Genomic DNA, 26,084 nt, shown 5'->3' with positions numbered 1-26,084 from the left:
AGAAAAACACATTTGTCAGTTTGTACATAATAGTATAAACATTTTATTTTTTTCTTTATCTGACATTTGTTTTTACAATATAGAAAAGTGTATTCTTTTAATAGGTCTAATAATATAAATTTTTATCTATTTCTGGATGTAAACCATAACTAGAAAATTTTCCCAAATACCCTCCCCCATCTCAAAATCTGCTAATAAGGGGATGCAATATAAAAGCATTCTGGCTAAGCAGCTCCTAATTATTGTTATAGGGGCTTTGAAAGAAACACTGCAGAATCTCAGCTGACAGAGAGGATCACAACGCAGGCATAATTTTGATAAGCTGCTATCAAGATCTTGGTATATTTTACTAACCCGTGAGCACTTTCATGCAAACAATCAAGAAAAACTCAAAGGGGAGAAGATCCAAGCTATGTAGAAGAGGCAGCTTGTTCTTTGAGACAAAAAACTAGTTTTCTTTGATTGCACCTTCTTCAAATCTTTTACACACAATTCCATTATACATAATCTACAACCAGAATCCAAACTTCACAGAAGGTTTTCTGCACACTTATAAATACACATCACAAAAAAAGGTGCAAGTTAAAATAAGACACAGAATATGTACAACATAAAACGAATGTAATTCTAGACAAAGCAATGCATGTTTGAAAAATAACTTGATCGAGCTTTACTCACTTACACTAGTTTACATTTATACAAATCTTATTGTATGGAGATTTATGAAATTAGTAAAAAGGCAAGTCTTCATCTACTCAGAAAATTAACAAACTCTTGCCCGCCCAAAAATAATTCTATTTGTAAAAGAATTATATTGAAATAAACAGCTTCCCTTTCAGGGTTGTATGTAATTTAAGCAAGTTTGCTATGTACATACATATCGTAATACAATAGAATGTGTGTTTGCGTGTGTACATATATCTATACACACACCCACAATTACATGGAGAAAACATCCATTTTGAGAAAAAAAAATTGCAGCACTATAATTACAGAGCAGGCTACATTATCTAGCAGGTGCTTGCTAATTCAAACATGGAACTTAGATACTCATAAACTCATCGAACAATTTCTTCACTACAAAACCATGCAGTTGTGTTTCGCATTTTAATCGGGTTTTTTTTTATCGCAAAGGTTCTCTCTCCCTAAGCAGTTCCATCCAAATAATGTTATTCCACTCTTTTCTCTCTTTCCCAAGGAAATCTTTTAGGTTTTTGTCCTAAGACTATGCTTCTAAAATATACTTTTAAAATATAAACTAAGCCGATTGAATAACAAAAAGAATGCACACAGCTTGAAATTGGTTTAACACTGCTAAAAGAACATCTTGGCTGAATACTTACTGGGACTAATGCTTGCCCTCGGTTGAAGAAAAAAAGTTTCACCACCTCAGTAATAACTCCCCCTCCCTCTCTTATCCACTTCAACCATAACCCGACAGACTGAAGTCGATGCATGAATGCTCATGGACGTAAGGGAGCACAAAGTCTATCATTATTACAGAGTGCCAACTTGTTCATCCTACTGAACTCTGTAAATGACAATCATACAGATTTTTTTTAAAAAAAGACACCTCAGCCTTCAAAAGATGCACCCTCCACACTGGGCCATGTGCAATTTAAAACAAAACTCATGCAATTCTTATAAAGGCAGTAAATGAGCTATGTCTAAGCAATTCACTGACAATGGATGAGGACCATATTAGGGTACTGACTTCTTCCCTTTCCATTTAAAAATATCTTTTCAAAAGCAATTTCACCATGCGTAATCTGGAATGGAGGCAAAAAGATTTGAGAAACACAAGAGACCCAAAAGAATAGCTTCTTCCGGAAACTCAGACAGTATAGTAAGAACATCGGCCATTTTACACAACTGAAGGTAGCCTCTAATTTTAGCACTTCCAGACAAAACAGGCTTCTGGAATCCTCAGGGATGGGGAATTTTGTAAATTGAAGTCCAGACTTTGGGAATTAACCCAGATTTGGAGAAGTCTAAGGATTATCTTGGTCACCCCTTTATAATTAAAGGAGAAATATTACCAAGTGTTCCTTAGTTTAGAAATATCCCCAGTATTGCTTCCACTAACAAATATGGGCATGATCATCAATTTATTTCCACCTATTCCTGCCGTTGAGTATGAATAAAGCTTAGAGACTACAAATATAAATTAAGATTAAATTAATTAAGATCTTTTTTTATTAATCTACTGAAGTATTTGAAGGAGAAACTGGGAAACTCAATAGTTGACCGGATAGTTACATTCTAAACAAACAAGAGACAGGTTTGTCCTCATTTTGTCGTAGGGCATATAGCAGAAATGTTAAAAATCTAATTACACTGACGTTTGTCAAATAAAATGTTGATCCCCTCAAAAGCCAGACATGAAAATGTCATATTAAAATTTGGAATATATATTTTACAGTGATGTATTTTTAAAAACATACCAAAATGATTAAGATATCAATTATGACCTTGATTTTTTTCCCCTATCAATGTTATGTATCTGCAGCTATTACTGCTAGGGTGTTAATATTTTAAGATCAACAGACAAGGCACTGTCACTGAAATTCGATTGTGGTCAACAAGATAACTTTTAAATTTGCATTTTTTAAAGCTGTTTTCCAGCAAATATTTATTTTTTAATAATTTCCAGTCAGCATTAACTCCCCACAGATGTCCCACTGCCTATATTTTGGCAAATATAATCTGTGCTGTGATGCTGATTGAAATGGCTGGGAAAAAAATCTATCCAGTATACTGATATTGTTCTTATAAGAATATCCAGACATTTCAATTAGTTTTGCACAAAAACTGATTTGCTCTTGATAGACCAACTAGTTTCTTTCTTTCTTCTTCTAAATACAAAAGTTAAAGAATTGCTTCTAGAATACCCTTTTAAAGAGAACAAAGGGAAGGAAACCTTCTAAACTTTGCACTCGCTGTCCCATGTTGTTTATAGAGGTTGAGAATAAAATGCATCTTCTATCTGTGAAGAAAAAGAAAGTTAAGTTAAAAGGGTAAAAGCCTCATTGCAAAGTTCCTATATTAACGTACACCAATGGAAACTTCACAGCACCGGTGAACAAACGAAGAATGCTGCTGTGAACCAGGAAAGTGTCCGTGTGCCTTTTAGTGTCCCAGTCTGAGCAAAGCCAGTTTTTTTTTTTTTTTAAAAGAATCAGCAGTTCATGGCACAAGGATCACTTTTGGACTTTCCTGCCGAGTTAATGATTCTCATTAGACAACGTCCAAATTCCTCTAGAATCATCCGTTCCGCTACTGCTTTTGATTTTCCTGCTTTCTCGGCCTGTTCAGCCTGTGCAAGTAAACAGTCACATGTCGCATCAGCAACCTCTTTTGTTACAAATGTGAAGGGCAACCTGGAAAGGGGAAAGAAAAAAAAAGCATGAGCTGTTTCCATGCAATGCAGCTGTAACAACCGCACTTTTGGTTAACTGATACACCAAGCTATTCACAAACAAGAGGAAGGTTTAGGTTCTGAGCGGTGCTAATGTATTTGAATTATATTTTGCTTCCTTTCCTCTTTCCTTCTCTTCCTCACTTCCTTTTCCCTTTCTTCTCTTTCCTCTTATATTTTGGTTCCTTTCCCCCTTCCTTCTCTTCCTCACTTCCTTTTCCCTTTCTTCTCTTTCCTCTTATATTTTGCTTTCTTTCCCCCTTCCTTCTCTTCCTCACTTCCTTTTCCCTTTCTTCTCTTTCCTCTTATATTTCACTTGCTTTCCTCTTTCCTTCTCTTCCTCACTTCCTTTTCCCTTTCTTCTCTTTCCTCTTATATTTCACTTTCTTTCTTCTTTCCTTCTCTTCCTCACTTCCTTTTCCCTTTCTTCTCTTTCCTCTTATATTTCGCTTCCTTTTCTCTTTCCGCTATGCATTCGGCCTTCTATAGATTTTAATTAATCAATTCCACAGCTCTTTCTTCAGGTTTAAAGATACTGGACCTTTAAATCTACAACGGGGCAAATCATAAAACCAGCACCCCTTCATCTATGCACTGTATTTCACTCTCATGATCAGTAATAGCGGAAGCCATGAGGGAAAACAAAAAGAGTTTAGCGGCTAGCAAGGGGAAGAGAGGAAGAAAACACTTAGGCACGTGGTTCTTATGTGCAAGAAACGGTACAAAGCTAACAAACCAGAAGCGAACACACCTTCCCCCTCCGCTTGTCAGCACTGGGGCTGGCCTGGTTAAAAGATCTGAAATCTGCGAAGACAATTTTGTCTTGGCGGCTGTCTGCTGCTGGACTCGTACTTCAGCAGCATCGGCCAAGTGCATCAGCGTTTTCCGTTCTGGGCTTTCTTCAAAATTCTTGCAGCCAATACATTTGCAAATTGAAGAGCACATGATCTTTGCCTACAACAGGGAGAAATCAAAAGTCAACCAAACGCACTTTCGCTGGGTTTTAGAGCTGCATGGAACATATAGAATAAAAGTGCTCCTAGGTACAAATGTATTACATTTGGAGCTTCCTCTTTCAGTGTAACCTCAGCAGGCAAATTACTGGCAAATCCATAATGCAAGTATTGTCACAATGACCCTTTCTTTCAATCCAATTCTGTACGTGAAGATGTTCTTGCGTTCTCTATGCAAGTATAAAGTAGATTTTCTGACCTAGAGTAGGTCAATGGATCTTGTCCTCTGGCCAGCTCTATCTGGCACCTACATCACAATCTCCCTAACCGGAGAGAAATTCTCCATTCAGATATTATTTTAGTCTCCTATTGTTCTTATTTAGTTTTGCTGATTAGGTAAGGTAAAGGTTCCCCTCACACATATGTGCTAGTTGTTCCTGACTCTAGGGGGCAGTGCTCATCTCCGTTTCAAAGCCAAAGTGCCAGCACTGTCCGAAAACGTCTCTGTGGTTATGTGGCCGGCATGACTAAACGCCAAAGGCGCACGGAACGCTGTTACCTTCCCACCAAAGGTGGTCCCTATTTTTCTACTTGCATTTTTTACATGCTTTCAAACTGCTAGGTTGGCAGAAGCTGGGACAAGTAACGGGAACTCACTAGGGATTCGAACCACTGAACTGCCGACCTTTCAACTGACAAGCTCAGCATCTTAGCCACTGAGCCACCGCATCCCTAGACACGGTGATTTGCTGATTATTTTATTACAAAACACTCTTTAAGTTGTGCATTCTTCTGAAGCTCAAATTAAGGTGAATGATTTATTTTAAATATGCTTTAAAATAAATAACACCCGATTGCCAACTCAAAAATAATACAGATTTTCAATTTCTGTCTCATTTCTGCCAGGGAAACACATTTATCTTTAATGAACTTCTGAACCTGTATGATTTTGATATAGCTTTCCTGATTGTTCTTGAACCTTTTTTTATAATTAAAGATGTGGCTAGCATTTTAAAAAAAATTATAGTAAAGGAATTTTGACAAATAATATAGAAAGTTAATACTAATAGACCAATAAAAACTAATTTGGTATGGACAGGAAGAAATAAAATTGTATTAAATCAATTTTATTGTTCCTGAAAAGCTTACTACTCTGAAATATTACCCTACCTTCTATAACAGAATTTCCCATCTATTGCTTGACTAGAATATAGGGGTCATTTTAAATAGGGGGTAGAGTTTTTACTTCTCTCAGAGACCTACAATTATGAAGCTTGATATTCATTAAAGTAACTTCACAAAAAGTTATCAAAATAGAAGCTGGAAAACCCTGAAAAACAGTCACTATCAAATGCACAGAAAGATTACTAAATAGGGAGAGAATGGTGGAAGGCCTTTATAGAAGTGGGACATTGGGATTGCCTCCATTAAAATCAATCAACGTTCTGAATTTCTTAGAAGAACTGAAGGTATTTTTATTAACTAGGTTTTTGATGGACTGAACTGAACTCTGGGTTTTTAAGAGGTGTAAAGTATTAATATTCCACGTAAATTTTAGAACTAAATGGTTAGATTTTTGAAATCCTAGATTTCACAAGACTAAACAAAGAAAGCATCACCACAAAGCTCCTCTTTACCTCATAGCACTCGCAATAATTTTTGAGGCACCCAGACCTTTTGCAGTTACAACCTTTGCTGTGTCGCCTGTCCGACTCGCCTTCCTTTCCCTTCCCTATTTTAGGTTTAAAGGCTTCAGGATTTCTGTCCAGGCAGGCCTAACAAGGTAAATGTAAAGAGGGACGAGAGGAGAAGAGAGAGAGAGAGAGAAATCCATTACAAAAACCCCAAAATGTTAAGGGATTCAACTTCTGCAGGAAAAATTGGCAAAAACATCCATCTAATGTAGTAAAGGCAACAGCTGTGGTTTCAATCCACTGTTCAGGAAGAAATTCATGGCTACGGTGAATTTGGAAAATGTATTTCTCCAAGATGATACAGGATTGTTATTTTTTTTAAAAAAATCTTACCTTGATTGCTTTTTGCCTATCGTTTTCATGGTCCAGGTTGTTATAGCAATTTGTACAGTTGCAATTGTTACAGAACTCTCCATTTGCAAAGCAATCACAATATCTGTAAAAAAAAAAAATCTGTAATGATACTTGACCAATTCAGTGCAGAGTTTCTGACTCCTTCCTCCATTCTCTTCTTTTGCATCCAACCCCACAGAATCCCTTAAGTGTTGGGAGAAACTTCTGGACATGGAGGGTGGCAACCTGCTGGACTTTTATCTGAAACATCTGTCCAAACCTATGGAAAGACATGTGTGCGCGTGTGTGTACACTAGTTCCTTTATTCATGAGTGTGAGTATGTTAACCTTGGGTTTAGCAGGAATTCTCAACATGACATGAGCCATAAAAATTATCCAGGCCCTTCTAAAGGAACAAATAAATTAAAAAACAGAAACAAGGGCTGCCTCTAAAGAAAAGTCAATGTCAAAACTCAAGACTTTTGACATTCATCTCACATGGAACTCAAATAGCACTAGCACTTATATACCGCTTCATAGTGCTTTTACGTCCCTCTCTAAGGGGTTTACAGAGTCAGCCTATGGCCCCCAACAATCTGGGTCCTCATTTTACCCACCTCAGAAGGATGGAAGGCTGAGTCAACCTTCAGCCTGGTGAGATTTGAACTGCTGAACTGCAGCTAGCAGTCAGCTGAAGTAGCCTGCAGTGCTACACTCTAACCACTGTGCCACCTCGGCTCTTGGTCTGCTCCTGCCCCCACCACCTCCTGATTCAATTGGCTCCAACCTTGCCAGGCTTTTGTAAGGCATTAAAAAACCGAGTCTTCCACAGGCATTCAGACTGGAATGTTAGATGTGCCCATTTTAAGAGATGATGTAATATTATCTATCTTAATTATTGTTTATAATATTATGTCAGCTACCCAGAGTCACTTAGGTGAGTGATCAGCCGTAGAAAATTGATTAAATCGATAAAAAAATAAGAAAATAAACTAGCGTGGACTGCTCCTGAAGGAAAAGGTAGGGTTCCTTCAGTTTAGTAGCCATGAATTCATCCTGGGAATAACCTGTGGATTTCTCAGAAAAAAGAAATGTTGCTTGTACTCCTTTTTCTGCAAGCCCAGGTTTACTGTTGGTCTGCCCCTAAGTCTGAATCATTCAGCTATAGAGACTTGTTCTAATCATGCAAATGGACAGTATCATTTCAGTAGATTTTTACAGAATAATTTTTAAAGTGGAATCCCTGGGGAAAATGTGGCTTTTGTTCTTCCGGGTTTTCTTCTAATATACAGCAAAGTGGATTTTTAAACATCCAAAAGAGGCTACGTGTATAATACTCACAGCTTAAGACACAGTGATTTTGTACAATTGCAGGGTTTTCGTGGACGATTTGCAGATTCAGACGAGATTATTCTGGAAGATAAGATTTCAGTATTGTTTTATTTATTTATATTTCATGTTTCTAAACCGCCAATCTGCCTCAAATGGGCCTCTGGGCAGTGTAATATAATTGATAAATGAAATGTAGAAAGATTAACATTAACATTGTTAGGATTAAAATAAATAAATTACAGAATAATGACATTATAAACTTCCAAAGGATAATAATCCCAAAATGGCCATTTAATTCTGGTTATTACAGGCAAGGAAGGGGTTCTCATGGGGCTAGCCCATCCCACAGTTGTGTGGTTCTCTCTGCCCCCTACCAAAGGCCGCAGAACCAAATTTTGATCCCTTTGCAGAAGGCTAAGAGAGTGTGGGCCTTCAGGGGCAGCAGCAGAGAAGGCTCTCTTCCTAGACGTTGCCAGACAAAGCTCCTTGACTGACGAGGTCTGCAGCATACCTTCCGTGCCTGAATGAGCGAGACGAGCCGAAGAAGGATATGACATTTCTGAATTGTCTTTTCATCTGAACAACGTAACATCCCTTCACAACTTAGCCTACTCAAGTTAACTCAACATGTTCCACAATCAGAGGACAGAAGCATGAGAGGCATTGAGCAAAATGCTCCTGCAGATGACCATTTCAAAAGAACAAGGTTGATATATTATAAAAACAAATTGTCTAAGACTCCAAAGTGAAGCAGAGCCTATCTGCTGTGGCTTTTCTCTTAGGTTCCTTCCAGTAGGACCCATCTTTAGATGAGAATCCCGTGCAATTGGCCATCCATTCATTCCAATGAGTAACAAGCTATCATCTGACAACAGTGCCTAAATTTCCACACAAATCCCTGTTTTTGGATGGTCTCCACTTAAGCAAGTATGCCCACATTAGCAACAATTCAAAATTCATAGGTGAGCTCTTTTGGAAGTAGTCATACACATGTACACACTCTAAAAAGAAAGTTATCCAGACGGCAACTACAAAAATGTCGCTTTTTCTAAGAAACAGGGAAAGGCAATTCCAGATAGGCCATTTTCCTCAAGTCTGTTTTCAGACTCTGCATTATCAAGAAAACATGATGTAAACATAAACATAAAGCCTGGATGGATAGACTCTTTTATTGGATTCTTCTGTATAAAGATGGCTGCAAGAGTATGTTCTAATATTTGTAAAACCCTGTCTCTATGTTTATCTATTTTTAACAGCCTCATTTCAATTTTTTCCTCCGTCTTGAGACTCTGGGATGAAATAACCAAATCAATAACACACAATCTAATCAGGTAGCCAAGCTAGATGCAAAGCAAAGAAGGAAAATCTTCAATATCTAGTATACGTAGACAAGACACTATGACTGTCTTGTTTTTTAAAGCTGAACATGAAATACTTTTCCAGATCTCATCTCCTTCCATGTAGTATGCATGTTGCATAATTTATGTAGACAATACCCACCCATTGAATGGAAGCCGGGCTTGGGTCTGGATACTTGATGTCCCACTAAGACTAGTACTGCTCGCTATGGAGACACAAGATGGCTGCTGTAGCTTAAAAAACACATACACAGTTAATGCATGACATGCTGTTTGTAGGTGAGGATTTTTCACAAATAGATGCATTAATCCCACACCCTTCTTTTCTCCTACTTAGAAGGTGGTCATTGGTATTTTTAAAAACAATATGGCTTTCTAGAAACTTTGGCTTCAATGGCATCTTCAAGTTTAGTATACCTGCAAGGGTAGCCTAATCTCTTGTTATTGTACATGCAATTTTGATTATGAATAAAGACTTAAAGTGAAAAAAAAAAGATAGGCAAATTTACCAGATGTGACTTAAAAATAACAGCCTGCTCAACTACATATATATTTAAAAAATGCTATGGTGATTTGCAATTTGTGCTGTCAAAAAGTAGGGGTCTCCAACCGTGGCCACTTTAAGACTTGTAGACTTCAGCTCCCAGAGTTCCTCAGCCAGCAAAGCTTTGCTGGCTGAGGAACTCTGGGAGTTGAAGTCAGAGCTGTGGAGTCGGGAGATAAATGTTCCGACTCCGACTCTGACTCCAACTCCTCAGTTTTTTGTACTTCTGACTCCGACTCCGACTCCGACTCCCCGACTCCGACTCCTCTGTATTAATATGCGAATGTATTTTATACATTCCTTGAAGGAAAGAAAGGCAACATACATGTCATTACCACAGGACTACTGGCTGGGAAGCCAACAGTCTACTGTATTGAACAGTTTAAGCAAAAGACAAACACAATGAAAACAACAAAGTTTTATTAATTTTTTTTATTAATTTAATTAATCAAGTTGCTGGATAGTAGCAGCAGGCATAAACATCAGGAACAGGAACTTTACCAGTTCAAAAATACAAACCACATTATTTGGTTGTTTTAGAACAAAAACAAAGCTTATCTATATGAACCAAAAACAAAATCTGTAAAACCTAGAAATGGTTTATATTAATCTTGAAATGTAGTTATAGGCTTAGCAAATGCAAATCAATTCAATGTAGAGTTCTAAGGAAGAGAATTGCCTCTGCCAGATCCTCTTTCATAGAATTTACCCGGGGTTAGATCATCACATTGCAACCTCTTGGTGACAGTGAAGGGGTGAGAAAGAAGGTTCTCCAGCTCTTTTGTTTGTGTCCACTGGCTTGCAGTTAATGCAAGATTTTCATTGTCCATTTCTTCTATGAAGTCTTTAAGTTCAAGCAAACGCTTCACCATTAAATAAGTGCTTCCCCAGCGAGTTGTTTGATCCAAAATGGCTCCTTTTCCTGCACGTCTTTTCAAAATTGCATCTGTTTTTGGGGCCCTGGCTGCAACAGTTACTTGCCGTAATTTGCCAATTAATGTAGCTGCATGGCGATCTTTTAATCCATCTCTTATGGCAAGTTGCAGTGTATGAACAGCACATCGCATATGATGAATAGTAGCAAGCTTCAATGCTTCTTCAACAAAGTTGTCTAAAAAAATGTCAGCATTCTCTTCAGTTTCAGAGAGGGCTTTGGCGACTCCTGTGAAATGGCCGTTCGACCCCCAAAGGGGTCGCGACCCCCAGGTTGAGAACCGCTGTTCTAAGCTCTTCTAGCAGAGAGAGGTAGTTGGGCAGAAGCTGCTGCCTTCTCCTTTTTGTGTGCTGATCTGCTGCTGAAGATAGGGCAGTGGGAGGATCCAGGAAGGGGCATTTATTATAAAACATGATTTCCCTAGTAGAATCCCATAGTCATGTTTAAAGTTTAAGCTAACAATCAGAGTTTACAAGTTTTTATAGCCTTAGCTGAATGACAGCAGTTTTTCCAATGGTTTACAGCTTCAGTCTTGAACTATTGACCCTCCATTCCCTTCACTTATGCAAGTGTCTCTAGTCCTGCAAAAAACATATTTACTTAATCCCTTATCAGTGAGAGGCTAGGTTACCCATGGGCGCTGCGTTCCCTGTAACAGCAGAACACAACACTATGGAAAGTATAAGTATTGCCACTCCTAATTGTGCGTTGCGTGCCTTATAGTGAAGCACATGAAAAGCATGCTTCTTCACGGTCACTTAACGTGTTCATTTTGCGGTTACGTGAGGCACTGCATGCATTGGTCTTTATTCTTACAGTAGAGAAGTCATTAATTATAACTTTTTGTGAATTGGGACATTTAAACTTGCTTTTTTTAAAATTCCAATCTAAATTTAGTAGGAGTCGGAGTCGGTGCATTGTTTGCCGACTCCGACTCCGACTCCAGGTACCCAAAATTTCCTCCGACTCCGACTCCTCAACTCCGACTCCGACTCCGACTCCACAGCACTGGTTGAAGTCCACAAGTCTTAAAGTGGCCACGGTTGGAGAACCCTGGTCTAAAGCACTCTTAGCTTCAGGAGGTCAAAATTCCACAGGTACATAAAATCTACAAAATTTAAGAGGAACCCTCTGCTGAGCATGGTACATCCTGTTCCCACTGCTGTCTTTTACAATAAAGTTATAGTTTACAATAAAGTTTTACAATAAAGTTATAGTTCTCTCCAGTATTTGCTTTGGGCCCCTTATTGCCTTTAGTGGACTTCTGCAAAACATTTCTTTAGAGGTCTTCTGAAACTTATTTTATGATACCCCATTTCGCCCTCCCCCCTCAATACATTTAAGGCTAGGTAATGTCAGAATGCATAAGCATCTTAAAAACAAAATAAAATTGATCCGAATATTCATTCAGAATGTAGAATAAATACCGGAAAAAAATAGAGTTGAAGGGACAAGTGTAATCCAAATCAAGCTTGTGAACCTGATTTTCCCTTATGCTTTCCATAAAAGTATTCTGCTATCATAACTTTTTTTCCCCTGTACCTTTTTTGCACCAGCTGGCTGTTCTCCAAATTATGGATTTCAATACTTAAAATCCTTAGAAGGTTGCTTAGGGAATTCTGGGAAATCACGCCCGCACATCTGAAGAATGCACAGGCTACAGAAGACAATGTGGAAGAAGAGCTGTTCTTCTTTCTTGCCCGCACTTGCTCTTTAAATATTTTCCAAGATGAGTTGCTCTAAATGTGATACTGCGAAAATACATTCTGCTTAGCCATCTAAATTACATTAGGTCACACTTCATTTCTTACAGCCTTGTTCTGAATTCCACACACACACCCACACCAGGATTTTAGGGAATAAAGAACATTCCCTCTTCTCAGGAGAGCAAGTGACAAATTCTAGGCTCCATTAAGCAGCTAACTGCTTCATATACTCTACAATCTCAACTTTCAAAATGAAGACAATAACTTAGACGATTTCTAAGATTTTAACCTTACTGATGAGCTGTTTCTCGCAGCAGTTAGAAATTGCATCCTTTAAACTGACACTTCTCATCTCAGTAACTTTCAGATGTATGGATTTCAATTCCCAGAATTCCCTAGACCAGGGGTCTCCAACCTTGGCAACTTTAAGACTTGTGGACTTCAACTCCCAGAATTCCCCCGCCAGCAAACCTTGCTGGCTGAGGAATTCTGGGAGTTGAAATCCACAAGTCTTAAAGTTGCCAAGGTTGGAGACCCCTGCCTTAGACAGCATGCTGAAAAGGTGCAGAAGGCTGAGAAACTACAACTATACAACTATACAAACTCTCTAGCCCAGGGCTGTCAAACTCCCGGCTTGCGGGCTTGATGCGTCACGCACTGGCCACGCCCATGCCCAGTTTAACGAAGAGGGAAAAAATCCTGATACATCACATGACACCTCCCTGACGCTGTGAGTTTGACACCCCTGCTCTAGCCTCTCCTCCAAGAGTATTAGTTATAAATGCTATATATTATTTTTGTAAATTCCTTCTCATCATCTCATACCTGTGTAACATACTGAGCTGGGAGAAATGCATAGCCCACGTTTCCTGTGCCATGGGCAGGGGCTAGGACAGTGCCAGGGGGAAGGTTGGTGAGGTTGGGTTGGATTTGTGGCAGTGGTGTGGCAGGCATAATGAGTCTCTGTTGTGGCTGGCTTGTGGTAACTATCTGCGAAGTTGTGTTCATTGGTTTGGGGGCCACCTGCAAAGAAGGAAATATTCAGGATGTCGTTCTTTTGTGTACCAAAGTGCAATCTTTTGGAACAAATAACTTTATAAAGATAGTCAGAGTTGAATTAACTGAAAGTTTCTGTGAAAAACTAGGGATTCGTATGAAGTCGGTGTTTATGTGGAACTCACTTGTTTGACTGTCTGCGTTGCTGGAATAATTGGAACAGACATCCGTACAGGGGTTGCATTCACCACCACCGGTTTGGCTGTTCAAAAGAAATTGCATCAGATACAACAGGCGACTTGCTAGACTAAGACGTTAAGAAAAGGGTCGGCAGCTTCCTTAATTAGCCAATCATCCCTCATTCTCACCTATTAGAACATAAGCTGGGAGATCTATCTTGAGCTATGTCATGTTCAGCAAGATATGCTACCCAGCATGTCATATCCTCCTGTCCATATATAAATAGCTACAGAAAAATGCCATGAATTGCAAAAATGCTTGTTATAAAAGCCAGATACAATTTCGTTTAGAAATCTAATGTCGGGGAAACAAGATAAGAACATGGCACATATAAGCACTTTGAAGGTAGAAAGATAATTTCCACAGTAGCGTATATATTCATTCCATTTATTTGAGTAGCTTTAATGTCAAAAATAGGTCAAAGCAGCTCTGATCTGATTTCAGGGTTCTATATTTTAATTCCAATTTTGCTTTGTTGCTATGATAATACAGGTAGTTTTCAACTTACAACCACAAGTGAGCCCAACATTTCTGTTGCAAAGTGAGAAATTTGTTAAGTGAGTTTTCTCCCACTTTACAACTTTTTTTGCCACATTTGTTAAGTGAGCCGCTGCAGTTGTTAAATGAGTAACACGGTTGTTAAGTGAATCTGGTTTCCCCCTTGACTTTTGCTTGTCAGAAAGTCGCCAAAGGGATCACATGACCCCGGGACACTGCAACCGTCATAAATGTGAGTCAGTTGTCAAGCATCCGAATGTAAATCACATGACCATGGGGATGCTTGCCAGGGTCATAACTGAAAAATGGTCATAAGTCCCTTTTTTTTCAGGGCCGCTGTAACTTCAAATGGTCACTAAGCAAAATGTTGTAAGTCGAGGACTACCTGTACAGTATTACCCGGCTTGTTGGTATAAAGGCTGTATATGGCTTTTAAAAAATGCTAAGAAAACATCCTAAGGGAGATCTTCAACACAACTAAATAACAAAGGTGCCCCGAGAAAGAGAAAAGTTCAGCAAGAGAAGGGGGGAAAACTGTGTTGCTGGGGTGTATAACAGGAGTCTCCAAACTTGGCAACTTTTAAGATTTCTGGACTTCAATTCCCACAATTCCCCAGCCAGCATGGCTAGGTGAGGAATTCTGGGCGTTCGAGTCCACAAGTATTAAAGTTGCCAAGGCTGGAGATCCCCTGGGACATAGGAATGCTTGGAAGCACTCTTTTTTTCAACGGAGACTGTCAACAATTCACTAGCAGGCTTAAGGGAGTTCCAAAGTATACAAAAACATCAAGATTTCAGACACAACTTGAGTAGGGAACTTCCTCCCTCAACCCCCCCCCCCATTCCAATGAAGGCAAAATATGTCCAGGAGCCACGAAGTGATCACAGTGATGGGGAGAATGGGAAAGTGGAAGAGGAAGCAAAATGAAGCAAAAAGGAGGGACATCACTGCATACCGCAGCGTTCTGATGCAAACCCCACTTTTCAGTATTAACTGAAAATGAGGTAATGGCTTGAAGTGCAGTTGTGAAATTAATCAGTAAAGCTTTACACCCACATTGCCAACTGGTCTATTTTTAAAAGAAAATCTTTTCAGAACTTAAGATAAAAGTGAACGTAAATATCAGATCTTTTATTACGGGGAGTTGGTTAATAGCGTCACAAGCCATGAAAAATAATGCAACAAACATTATTGTAGTTGTAAAACACCTCCAAGAATTCTGAAGCAAAGCTGATCACATGAGTAAGATGAGCAAGCTGTGGTCATAATTAAGTCTTAATGAAGTGACATTCTCCAACTAAGCAAGGATCAATAACAAATAATCATGTTTCAACCATAAATCAATCCTAAAACTATTTTAAAAATACACAACTATTTCGGGTTAAGCAGTCATCTTTCAATTTGCATAAAGCATCTGTTCCAATTTCCCAGTCTCATCAAACGTCCTTTGCAGCTTCCTACTTGGGTTTTTTTTAAGCGCCTTCCAATTATCATAAAATGTATTCAAATGAAGACTTTTCTAACCTTGCTGCAGGGTTGCAGTGCTGGTGCTGGGATTCTGATTGGCTGGTTGTGCTGTACTACTGGCAGTTGTGGCGGTTACAAGCCGGACATAATGGAATTTGCTTCCAGGTACCTGAATTTGCTGAACATTGGGTGCCGTTGCCAAAGGAATTATCGTCTTAAATTGAGAAGTACCCACTCCCCCAACAGTGAGAGTCTGTACTGCAGATTTCACAGCCTGTTGAAACGATATAAAAATATATATTTGAGATTGCCAGCAAGCCAATTCTTCATTTCTAATGAGAGTCAGCGCAGTTCCCCTCAGGTCCGATACTAACGTACAGATAAAACAATGCTACCACACCGTTCATGATTAGGTCAGAAGGTTTTTGCTGAGTTTAGTAGTTACTTGATTCTGGGTTGGCTTTAAGCGATTCCTTTCAACAGTGCTTTAATTTCAATTTATCAAAAGAGAAAAGAAAAGAAAAGAAAAGAAAAGAAAAGAAAAGAAAAGAAAAGAAAAGAAAAGAAAAGAAAAGAAAGAAAAAAAAGAAAAAAAAAGAAAAAAAAGAAAAGAAAGAAGGAAGGAAGGAAGGAAGGAAGGAAGGAAAAGGGAGGGAGGGGAGAAGATTAGATTAGATTAGATTAGATTAGATTAGATTAGATTAGATTAGATTAGATTAGATTAGATTAGATTAGATTAAATTAGATTTCTATACCGCCCTTCTCCCGAAGGACTCAGAGTGGTGTACAGCCATATTAAAACACATATAAATTTACAAAATTTAAAAACAATTTAAAACCGAATATATAAAAATTTGGCCCACAAAATTAAAAAACTAACATACACCCCTTATAAAATTCATATTAGGCCAGCCCGGCTTGTTGGAACAAAAGGGTCTTCAGGGCGCGGCGAAAGGGACGCAGGTCGGGGATCATACGAACCTCTAGGGGCAGCTCATTCCAGAGGGCTGGTGCCCTCACAGAGAAGGCTCTCCCCCTGGATGTCGCCAGTCAGCATTGTTTGGCCGACGACACCCTGAGGAGCCCCTCTGTGGGAGCGTATTGGCCGGTGGGAGGCTGCTGGTGTCAGAAGGCGGTCTCGTATATACCCCGGTCCTAAGCCATGGAACGTTTTAAAGGTGGTGACCAATACCTTGAATCGCACCCAGAAGACCACCGGGAGCCAGTGCAGCTTGCGCAGGAGAGGTGTTACATGGGTGCGCCGAGTCGCACCCATAATCACCCGCGTGGCCGCATTCTGGACCAGTTGGAGCCTCTGAGTGCTCTTCAAGGGGAGCCCCAGAAGGAAGAAGGAGGAAAGGAAAAGAAAGAAAAAAGAGGGAGGGAGGAGAGAAGGAAGGAAGGAAGGAAGGAAGGAAGGAAGGAAGGAAGGAAGGAAGGAAAAGAAAGAGGGAGGGAGGGAGGGAGGGAGGGAGGGAGGGAGGAAGGAAGGAAGGAAGGAAGGAAGGAAGGAAGGAAGGAAGGAAGGAAGGAAAGAAGGAAGATCAATCGTGCCTGAAGCTCTGCAATTCTGCAAATCACAAACCCAAGAACAGGCTCTCAGAAGGGGACTCAGATTAGTGTGTACCTGAGCAGTTGTACAGTTAGCGACAGCTTTTCCCGGGGAAGAGGGCGTTGAATGCTGCACTGTGAGAATCTGCTGTCCCAGTGCTACGTTTAGAGGAACCCCGACTGTTTTCTGTGGGGAGCTTGGAGGCTGCGAGGCGACCGACACCACCGTTAGCTGCTTAACAGGATCACACAAGTACAGACTCTCAACTTCAAAATATGTAACATTGCAAATGCGTGAGAGATCAAGACTTTCCACAATATGGGTAGGATCTGGAGGCAAAATGAGCAAGGGGGGACCCAAAATGCAATCGGGCTGTTTTACTCCATTTTGGAAAAAAGTAAACCTATTATCAACTAGGGAGGGAGGGATGGAAGGAGAAAAGAGGTAGTGGGAGGGGGGGGCAGTGAAATGATGGTATTCAGCTGGTTCTATCCAGTTTGGGCAAACCGGTAACGGTGGCGGCAGGAGGCTCTGCCCACCCACCCATTATCACGTCCCGTTTTTGACACTGCACATGCGCAGAAGGTCCTGCAGCTGCACAGAGGCGCACTCGCATTTGCAAAGGTAATTGAATACCACCCGTGGGGCAGTGGCAGCTACAAGTCTGTTAAATTCAGAGTTTGCATAGCTGTATTAATGTACAGTAGTCCCTGACTTACAACCACAATTGAGCCCAAAATTTCTAATGTTAAGCCAGACAGTTGTTAAGTGAGTTTTGCCGCATTTTACAGCCTTTCTTGCCACAGTTGTTAAGTGAATTGCTGCAGTTGATAAGTTAGTCTCATAGTTGTTAAGTGAAACTGGCTTCATTGACTTTGCTTGTCAGAAGGTCGCGAAAGTGGTCACATGACCCAGGCACAATGAAACCGTTATAAATATGAGTCAGTTGTCAAGCATCTGGATTTTGATCACGTGACCATGGGGATGCTGCAATGGTCATAAGTTTGGAAAACAGTCGTAACTTAACTTTTTTCAGTGCCGTTGGAACTTTGAATGGTCACTAAGTGAATTATTTTAAGTCAAGGACTACCTGTATCTAATTCCTTCACTGACTCGAATAATATTTTCTGTCATACTCATTTTTATTTGGAGGATTTGTGAGTTTCCCTTTAGCACAAATTCCCATGGCAGAATAATGCCAGAGAGCAGATGATTCTAAAACAGCTGAAACAGCCAGAAACCCTTTAGAAAGTCCATTTCAAAATCAGACTCACTTAGTTTAAGTGGAACATACATTTCAATCGTTTTCACATCAATCCATTTGTGCAAACGGGAGAACGGACTGTGGAATTTCTTAGCAATATGTCTCAAATGTGAAAACTGGAGTCATATATATATATATATATATATATATATATATATATATATATATATATATATATATATATATTGTATATATAATACTATATATACATAAGCCATTGAAATATAAATTTACCTTATTTGGGGATTTCAAAGGGGAAATTGCTATCTTATTTGATGCCTCCTGTATTGTAGAACTTAAAGTTGTCCCAATAACTCCACTTTCTGATATAGTTACAGTTTTGGGGGGTGTCCCCGGAGCAGTCTGTGTAAGAACTCTACCTGTAAAAAAAAAAAAACAGAGTTATAATCTTACCCATCTTCTCAGCTGATAAAGTGCAAGATTATCTGGTAGAGGCATTAGCACTTTCTATGAGCTAGAGGAATTGGTTTTTAATAGCAGACCACTTAACTTTTAAAATAAACATTAAATTTAAACTGCTGCAATCTTCACATTTTGTGGCACTATAAAATATATTACTACTTCACTGAATTATTTCTCTCTCTTGAATAGCCTACCTACTACTTTATTTAAAACAAAAACAAAAAACAAAACAATACTTTGGCAATAAAAAACAAAACGGTCTTCACCTAAAATGCCACCAAGTAAGCAGATATCACAAACAGCACTTAAAAACTAAATAAAACACTTTTTCACATAACTAGAGAATCGCCCCCATTGCCAAAAACACCCCAAATCCACTGTTCTCTTTTGAACAAGTACAATTTTTATAGCAGTGCATTTTAGTATAATCCCAAAATGTTGATACAATTTTGATTCTGGTCTTAATAATTTGTTAAACATCATAAAAGACAAATGAGATTTTTTTTAATTAATCTGATCAAATATTGCCCAGGGTCGCCCCAATCAGGGAGATGGGTGCTATCTACAAATTTAATAAATAAATTGAAATATTCAAGATAAATTTATGCCAGAATTTAACTCCCTTTCCTCTGCAGCCCACCCCTCCTATGTACATTTTGTAACTGAATCTGCAAATGTTTGCCCCATAATTCCTCTGTAGGTAGTAAGAAAGAGAAACAATTAATCTTGATTGTAAGAGTTAATATGATTATTTTTTTCCTTGGACAAAAGAAAGAAAAAGTAAATAATTCCAAACATTGTTGCACTGAAGAAAAAAAAGATTTCCTAAGAAAAGATTGATCTTTTGCTCTAATACAAAAATAAGTATGCCGAAATATGCTGAAATGGGGCAGTAAATGCTTCAAATAATATGTGCAATCAATCTATTGATTTCTTAGCAATAAAACCTGTCAATAATTCCAAGTGGAATGAAAACATCATTGAAAGCCAACCAGGAATGCATTTCTGCACTTTATAACATATTCATAAAACTAGCAAGCTTTCTATATTTAGCACATGGTAAAATGATTGCATGTATTCCCACGTAATCAGTCCAAGATCTGAACTTCTAGAGATAAGATGATAAACTTTTATATTTTTTCTACTTGGCTAGAGAACAGTCCTTTTTATGGCTGGTATTCAAATCACCTGTGCTTAGAAAAATGTTTCTTTAAACCATAAAAGAAAGCAAGAGCTTACAAATCCAGCTCCCTTTTACAAAGAGTGATTCTCTAAATCACGGGTGTCAAACTCACGGCCCTTGGGCCTGATGTGTCACATGTTGGCCCCACCCAAAGGTGGGATTCACTTACCTTCGCTACCAGTTCGTAAATGTGAGCGTACGCGCAGTCTTACGCGCATGCAGTGTTCACGCATTACGTCCAGGCAAAGCCTTCCGCAGTCGCCACTACCGGTTTGGGTGAACCGGATAGAACCGGTTGAATCCCACTTCTGGCCCTGCCCCTGCCCAGTTTAGCAAAGGTGAAAAAAGTCCCGATATGTCATGTGATGCCGCTGTGACACCATAAGTTTAACACCCCTGCTCTAAATGGAGTGTTTCTCAACCTTGGCAACTTTAAGATGGGTGGACTTTAATTCCCAGAATCCCCCAATCAGCAAAGCAAAGCAAAGATGGCTGGGGAATTCTGGAAGTTGAAGTCCACCCATTTTAAAGTCGCCAAGGTTGAGAAACACTCCATTTAGAGCAACTTCCCTCAAAATAACACAATGCAAAATGTGTTATTGCTTGGATAACAACTCCCAGAATTCCCAATCAGCAGAGCCGTTGGTTGCATTGCTTGGGAATTCTGGAATTCATCATCCTACTATATCTGAACAGCATCACTTCTTGCGCAGGTTCCCCCAATCTGGGTGCCTTCCAAAGGCAGGGACCAACTCCCAACCTCCCCCCCCCCAACCAGGTGTACTCTGCAGAGTTGAACCTTTAATATCTGGAGAGAACCCAGACTGAAGAAAAATATTCCGGGGCTTTCTGTAACCTAATACCCTCCCAATGCTTGCAGGTAAGATTGTATTGACAAATTTCAAGAAACCAGGAATGGAAAATCCATTATGAAATCAAAATCCATCAAACGTCACTTTATACTTCCCGTTCATTTGTTACACCTTGGGTAAATATTACGACATGAAAAAAGCCATTAAGATATATATATATTTAGATATAAACCTGCAATGACTGGTGATACTTGAGTTGTCTGCCCTGTAACTGCTTTGCTATTGATTGGTTTTGTGATGATGAGTTTCGTTATCATTGGGGCTGAAGTTGGTGTCCTGGTTTTCTTAGCAATCTAAAAAAAAAAAAACAATGAGAAATCCAATGACCAATCATTTCTTAAGAAGTGAACCAAACTACTTAGAAGCAAGGGAGAATCACACCCCTGGCCTAACTCCACTGAACCCCCCCCACCCAAAAAACCCCCACAAAAAACAAAATATAAGACAGGCTCTTATTTTTGGGGAAACACGGTAAAAGAACAGCCTAAACCTACCACATGAAAGCTATATGGGTAGGACGGGTACAGAGTCCTCATCTTATGACCATAATTGAGCCCAACATTTCTGTTGTTAAGTGAGGCATTTGTTAAATGAGTTTTGCCCTATTTTATTATCTTTCTTGCCACAATTGTTAAGTGAATCACCGCAGTTGATAAAGTTAGTAACCTGGCTGTTAAGTGAATCTGAATTCTCTGTTGACTTTGCTTGTCAGAAGGTCGCAAAAGGGGATCACATGACCCCAGGACATTGCAATCGTCATAAATATGAACCAGTTGCCGAGCACCTGAATTTTGATTATATGATCATGGGGTTGCTGCAAAGGTCATAACTGTGAGAAACAATCATAAGTCACATTTTTCAATGCCGTGTAACTTTGAACGGTCACTAAACAAACTGTTGTAAGTCGAGGACTACCTGTACTGGGAAAGGATCCAGCCAGTGAGGAATGGTTATAGCCTAAATGAGTGATGTCCAACCCGCAGCCCATGAGCTGCATGCAGTCCCGAACAGCTAGTGATGAGGCCCCAAAAGATAATTTAAAAACATTTTTAAAAAGGCAGTTTGTTATTTATATACATTAAGTATATTATATATTTTATATGCAGCCCAAGACATTCCATTTATTTAATGCAGCTCAGACAAGCTAAAATATTGGCCAACCATTTCCTAAATAGTCCTAGTTTTTTGTAGAGTTTAAGAAAGAGAGAATTCTTGGCCCAAGGCTAATATAATTTTAATGTAGACTGCATAATACAAGTAAGTATGCACCACTTGCCAAGTGTCTGAATTTTGATCACACGATCATGGGGATGCTACAAAGGTCATAAGTGTGAAAAATGGCCATAAGTCACTTTTTTTTCAGTGTCACTGTAACTCTGAATGGCCACTAAATGAACTGTTGTAAATTGAGGACTACCTGTATATGCAATTGGGGTGTATGTGTGTGTAATAGAGGGATGGGAGGCAAAATAAATGACTGTTAATAGATTCATACATTGGCTTACAACATGTATACCCTTTTATTATGAATAAGAATCTTCCCAAACTGCATTAAAAGCAAAATAAAAACCGGAAACTACACACTGTGTGAAGAAAATGTGAAAAGGAAAGAAACTGTACATACAACTGCGCATATAAACATAAGCAAAAATTTAAACCTCAGTTTAGCAGTGATTCATGGGGGTAAGTATAAGCGCAAGAACTGTAAGTCTTCATGCCTATTTCTGAAGAACATTCCTTTGGTTTTGGCCTATTATGAAAAAGCAAAAAAAAAAAGAAAAAGATAATTGTAAATATAGATTAACCATTTTTATTTTTTTGCTTTTTCATAATAACCCAAATAATAAGGAAAGAGTAGGACTACAAAGCGATAAACTGGTCAGTCCTAGAGGAGATCTACCCTGACTGATCTTTAGAAGGCCAGATCCTGAAGATGAAACTCAAATACTTTGGCCACCTAATGAGAAGGAAGGACTCACTGGAGAAGAGCCTAATGCTGGGAAAGATTGAGGGCAAAAGAAGAACAGGATGGCAGAGAACGAGGTGGCTGGATGGAGTCACTGAAACAGCAGGTGTGAGCTTAAATGGACTCCAGAGGATAGGAAAGCCTAGAGGAACGTTGTCCATGGGGTCGTGATGGGTCGGATACGACTTCGCAATTAACAACAACAAGGATATGTCCCAGAGGGGAAACATTCAAAATAACAGGTGAATCCTGAAAGAGGCTCACCACCTCAACAAAATCAAGTCCTGGGAAAAAGTCAAGTTTCCAAAGTTTGGTAATTTTGAGGAAACACTTTCTGATATGTACTACTACAACCCCATCTCGATGGACAAGTTAATTTATTATTTAAAAATTACTCATCATCTCTGCTGTCTTTTAACATCCTTGCTTTAAAACTTGCTTTTTTAGAGATTTATTGAGGGTTTTTTTTAACCTAGCCAGCTGTCCTCCGCACCTATTGCTGCCACCAAAGGGAATTCCCAATAGGACATCAATTTTATTGCAAAGGGAATAATTGATAGAAGTCCTTCTTACCTGCACTGCTTTTAATTGCTGGGTCTGCAGTACGGATGACTGGTTTGCGGCATTTACCAGCTGGCACCCTGGAGTCAAAGTAGAGACACCAATGACGGGTTTCACCTCTGACCTTCCTCCAATTGTGACCACCTTGAACTGCTGGGCTGGAACCTTGGAGTCACTTGCTTGTAATTGCGGCGTGGTCTTCTGTGACAGCTGGTTGTGGGGTAGCGCTAAGACAATCGGTTGTCCGGGCTTGCCCAGAGTTGTTACTATGAGTTTTTGACCTTCCTGCTTTATGGCCTGTTTACCAATTTTCAAGTCCGTTGCTTTGTTAAGAATAATTTGATTGCCTGATAGAGACACGGGAGTCTGGTTGCCTAGCTTCTGGAGGCCGCTTTGAAAAGAAGGTTGTGCAGTCACACCGGCATCAGATTTTACGAAGGCAGAATTGCCGGTAACGGGGCTAACACAATTGCTGGACAATGTGACAGGTTCCGTAGTGACTGATGGTGTGCCAGTAGTAGTATGATCATCAGCAGAGCTTACATTTGCTATTCCCTCCAGTTCTGTTTCCATAGGAATAGGGTCACCCACAATTACAGCTTCGATGTTCTCGTCTTCCTCTAATGTTATACCTGTGTCCATGATCTCTTCGGGGAGCAAGCTGTTCACTTCTGCTGACACGACCTCCATTTTGCTGGTAGGTTTCAACAGAAGCCACTGCAGTGATATTTTTTAAAAAATGATCAATTTTCATGTTCCGCCAAACTATGTAACTTGAAACATCAGATGTGTCATAGCTGGACAGCTATATAATTGTGGAAGTGACGTATTAGCAACTGTGGATAAATATACCATTGGCATCCCCTCCCCCATACGTAGAAATCTATTAGCTAATAAGAAAAGTTACTAATTATATTGAAAGGATTATTATATCTCAGAAACCAGGAGCCTGAGCTGCAAATCAGGACACTTCCAGTTCTAATCACTTATTAGCCATAAATATACTGAATAATCAACAAGAAGATCTTTTTCAGCTTCAGCCACTCTGGGAGAGCTTTCCTCCCTTCCAGCATAATGCTTATGTTTTAATGCTGAAAAAATTCCCATCGGCAAAAGCATGACATATATTTGTGAGTGGAAGATATTTTGATTCTCAATTACATAGGGAGAGGATGGTTAACCCATTACTCACCAAAGATAAACCATAGCCAAATGGGAATTAATTTGCTTTGAAATAACCTCCTTTGTTAACAACGTACGCTTTCATTATACCAAAACACTGGGCTGGCAGGATTTCTGTTGGAAATGACAGCATGCAGGGACAAGTTATCCCATCCTTTTTCAACAGCAAACTCTGTGAAAGTGACCCCTGTGTACAATAATACATATAGATTTATTCAAAACCTCCCAGTGGCACCAGTGCTGCATGAAAAGACTTGGGTTGGGGCAAGAAGGGGCCCCCGTGGCTAGCCAAAGAGGCACTACAACTCCATTTCTCTCAAACAAAATACGTATTACAGCATTGTTGCTATCTAGCTTTACAGAAACAAAGTATGGTAAAGAATGTTGGGAATTCATAATTAAACTCAATATTATGATGAAATTAGGGAGGGTACAAAATGCTTGACATGTTGACATTATGTCTAGATCGGCTATTGGCGCTATGCAGCAATGACACTGATTTTGTGAAATAGAAATATTTCTAATTACCTGAATTTCTTTTAAATTCCTGCTGCTTCACATCGGTGCACCTCCAAAAACATCATCGTGCAGCACCATGTGCTGAAGCTGCAAAAGATAATGATGTTTGTTATTTTCAGATCCTAAATTGAGAAATTCTATACTGTCAGGATATTTTCCTTCACCTTTGATACACAATGTTGACATCCTCTCACAGTGCCTGAAGGCAGAGGGGGCCTGAATGGGGAACAAAAGGCTTCAGAAGATCCTGGCAAGACTGGGTGGGTGGGTTAGTTGTAGGGTCTTCTGGATTTGGAGACTCGGATCTTTGGTGTTCTTAGTGGGGTTGCATTTTCCTAAGCAAAGTGCACTCTCTGGTGGTCCTTCTGGACTCACAACTCCTGCTCAAGGAGCAGGTTCCAGTCATGGCTAGGAGGGCCATTATGCAGCTTTCTATTGTCACCAGATGTGCCCATTTCCCAATGGACTACTGCAATGTGTTCTACATGGGGCTACTCCTTCAAGAGAATCCAGAAACTTCAGCTGGTGCAAAATGCAGAGGCCCTGGCAGTTATGTCTATGGAAATTCTCAATCATCCAGGTCATGGTTGTTCCAAAGGTACTTTTTCCAAAAGGCAAAGTGGATTTCTTGGGTTTGTTTTTCTTTAAAAACATTTCACTTCTCATCCTCAAAGCTTCTTCAATTAGAAGATAAAAGCAGTTTCAGTTAGAACTGAAGAAGCTTCTTGGATGAGAAACAAAACATTTTCAGAAAAAGAAAAACAGGGGAGAGGAGGGGAGAGGAGAGGAGAGGAGAGGAGAGGAGAGGAGAGGAGAGGAGAGGAGAGGAGAGGAGAAAAACCTGAGAAAATACATTTGACTTTTGGAAAAAGTATTTTTGAGACACTGGCAATGATGTGTGCCCTAGGACGGCACATGCTATGCCTCTGATTCAGAGCTGAACTGGTTTCCAGTTTCCTTCTGGGTCCAATTCAATGTGCTGGTTATAACCTTTAAAGCCTACATGGCACGGGGCCATGTTATTTGATGGATGTGTCTGCCTAGGAATATCTATCCATCAAATCAGGTCCAGCAGGAGAGGCACGTTG

At 39.6% G+C, this 26,084-nt stretch overlaps 1 protein-coding gene across 1 annotated transcript; it reads right to left on the bottom strand.

Annotated features, from left to right (window-relative positions):
• Positions 1-65: 65 nt before the first annotated feature.
• LIN54 (lin-54 DREAM MuvB core complex component) lies at positions 66-25,084 on the bottom strand. The gene is made up of 14 exons (XM_070948766.1): positions 25,006-25,084; positions 23,308-24,012; positions 20,941-21,061; positions 18,525-18,670; positions 17,102-17,260; positions 15,532-15,748; positions 13,454-13,530; positions 13,098-13,295; positions 9,231-9,322; positions 7,740-7,811; positions 6,399-6,501; positions 6,009-6,146; positions 4,170-4,372; positions 66-3,380 (listed from the first exon to the last, which is right to left on the bottom strand). Exons 2-14 carry the CDS (start codon positions 23,983-23,985, stop codon positions 3,179-3,181), a joined length of 2,406 nt encoding a protein of 801 aa, XP_070804867.1. The 5' UTR covers positions 23,986-24,012; positions 25,006-25,084; the 3' UTR covers positions 66-3,178.
• Between the last annotated feature and the right edge of the window lie 1,000 nt (positions 25,085-26,084).

The sequence above is a fragment of the Pituophis catenifer genome, unplaced genomic scaffold, assembly GCF_029215685.1.
Source record: "Pituophis catenifer annectens isolate HBS135680 unplaced genomic scaffold, rPitCat1.0.hap2 SCAF_8, whole genome shotgun sequence".
Classification (NCBI taxonomy): Eukaryota; Metazoa; Chordata; class Lepidosauria; order Squamata; family Colubridae; genus Pituophis; species Pituophis catenifer.
The sequence above is the reverse complement of the archived record's forward strand: the minus strand, read 5'-3'. Positions and strand labels throughout refer to the sequence as shown.

Excerpts from the sequence above, each read along its gene's own strand:
- LIN54 (XM_070948766.1), bottom strand. The coding sequence starts at position 23,985 with ATGGAGGTCGTGTCAGCAGAAGTGAACAGCTTGCTCCCCGAAGAGATC. Across the intron at positions 18,671-20,940 it reads AGTATCACCAGTCATTGCAG|GTAGAGTTCTTACACAGACT; the intron begins GTTTATATCTAA and ends TTTTTTTTACAG. Across the intron at positions 15,749-17,101 it reads CTAACTGTACAACTGCTCAG|GCTGTGAAATCTGCAGTACA; the intron begins GTACACACTAAT and ends TCGTTTCAACAG.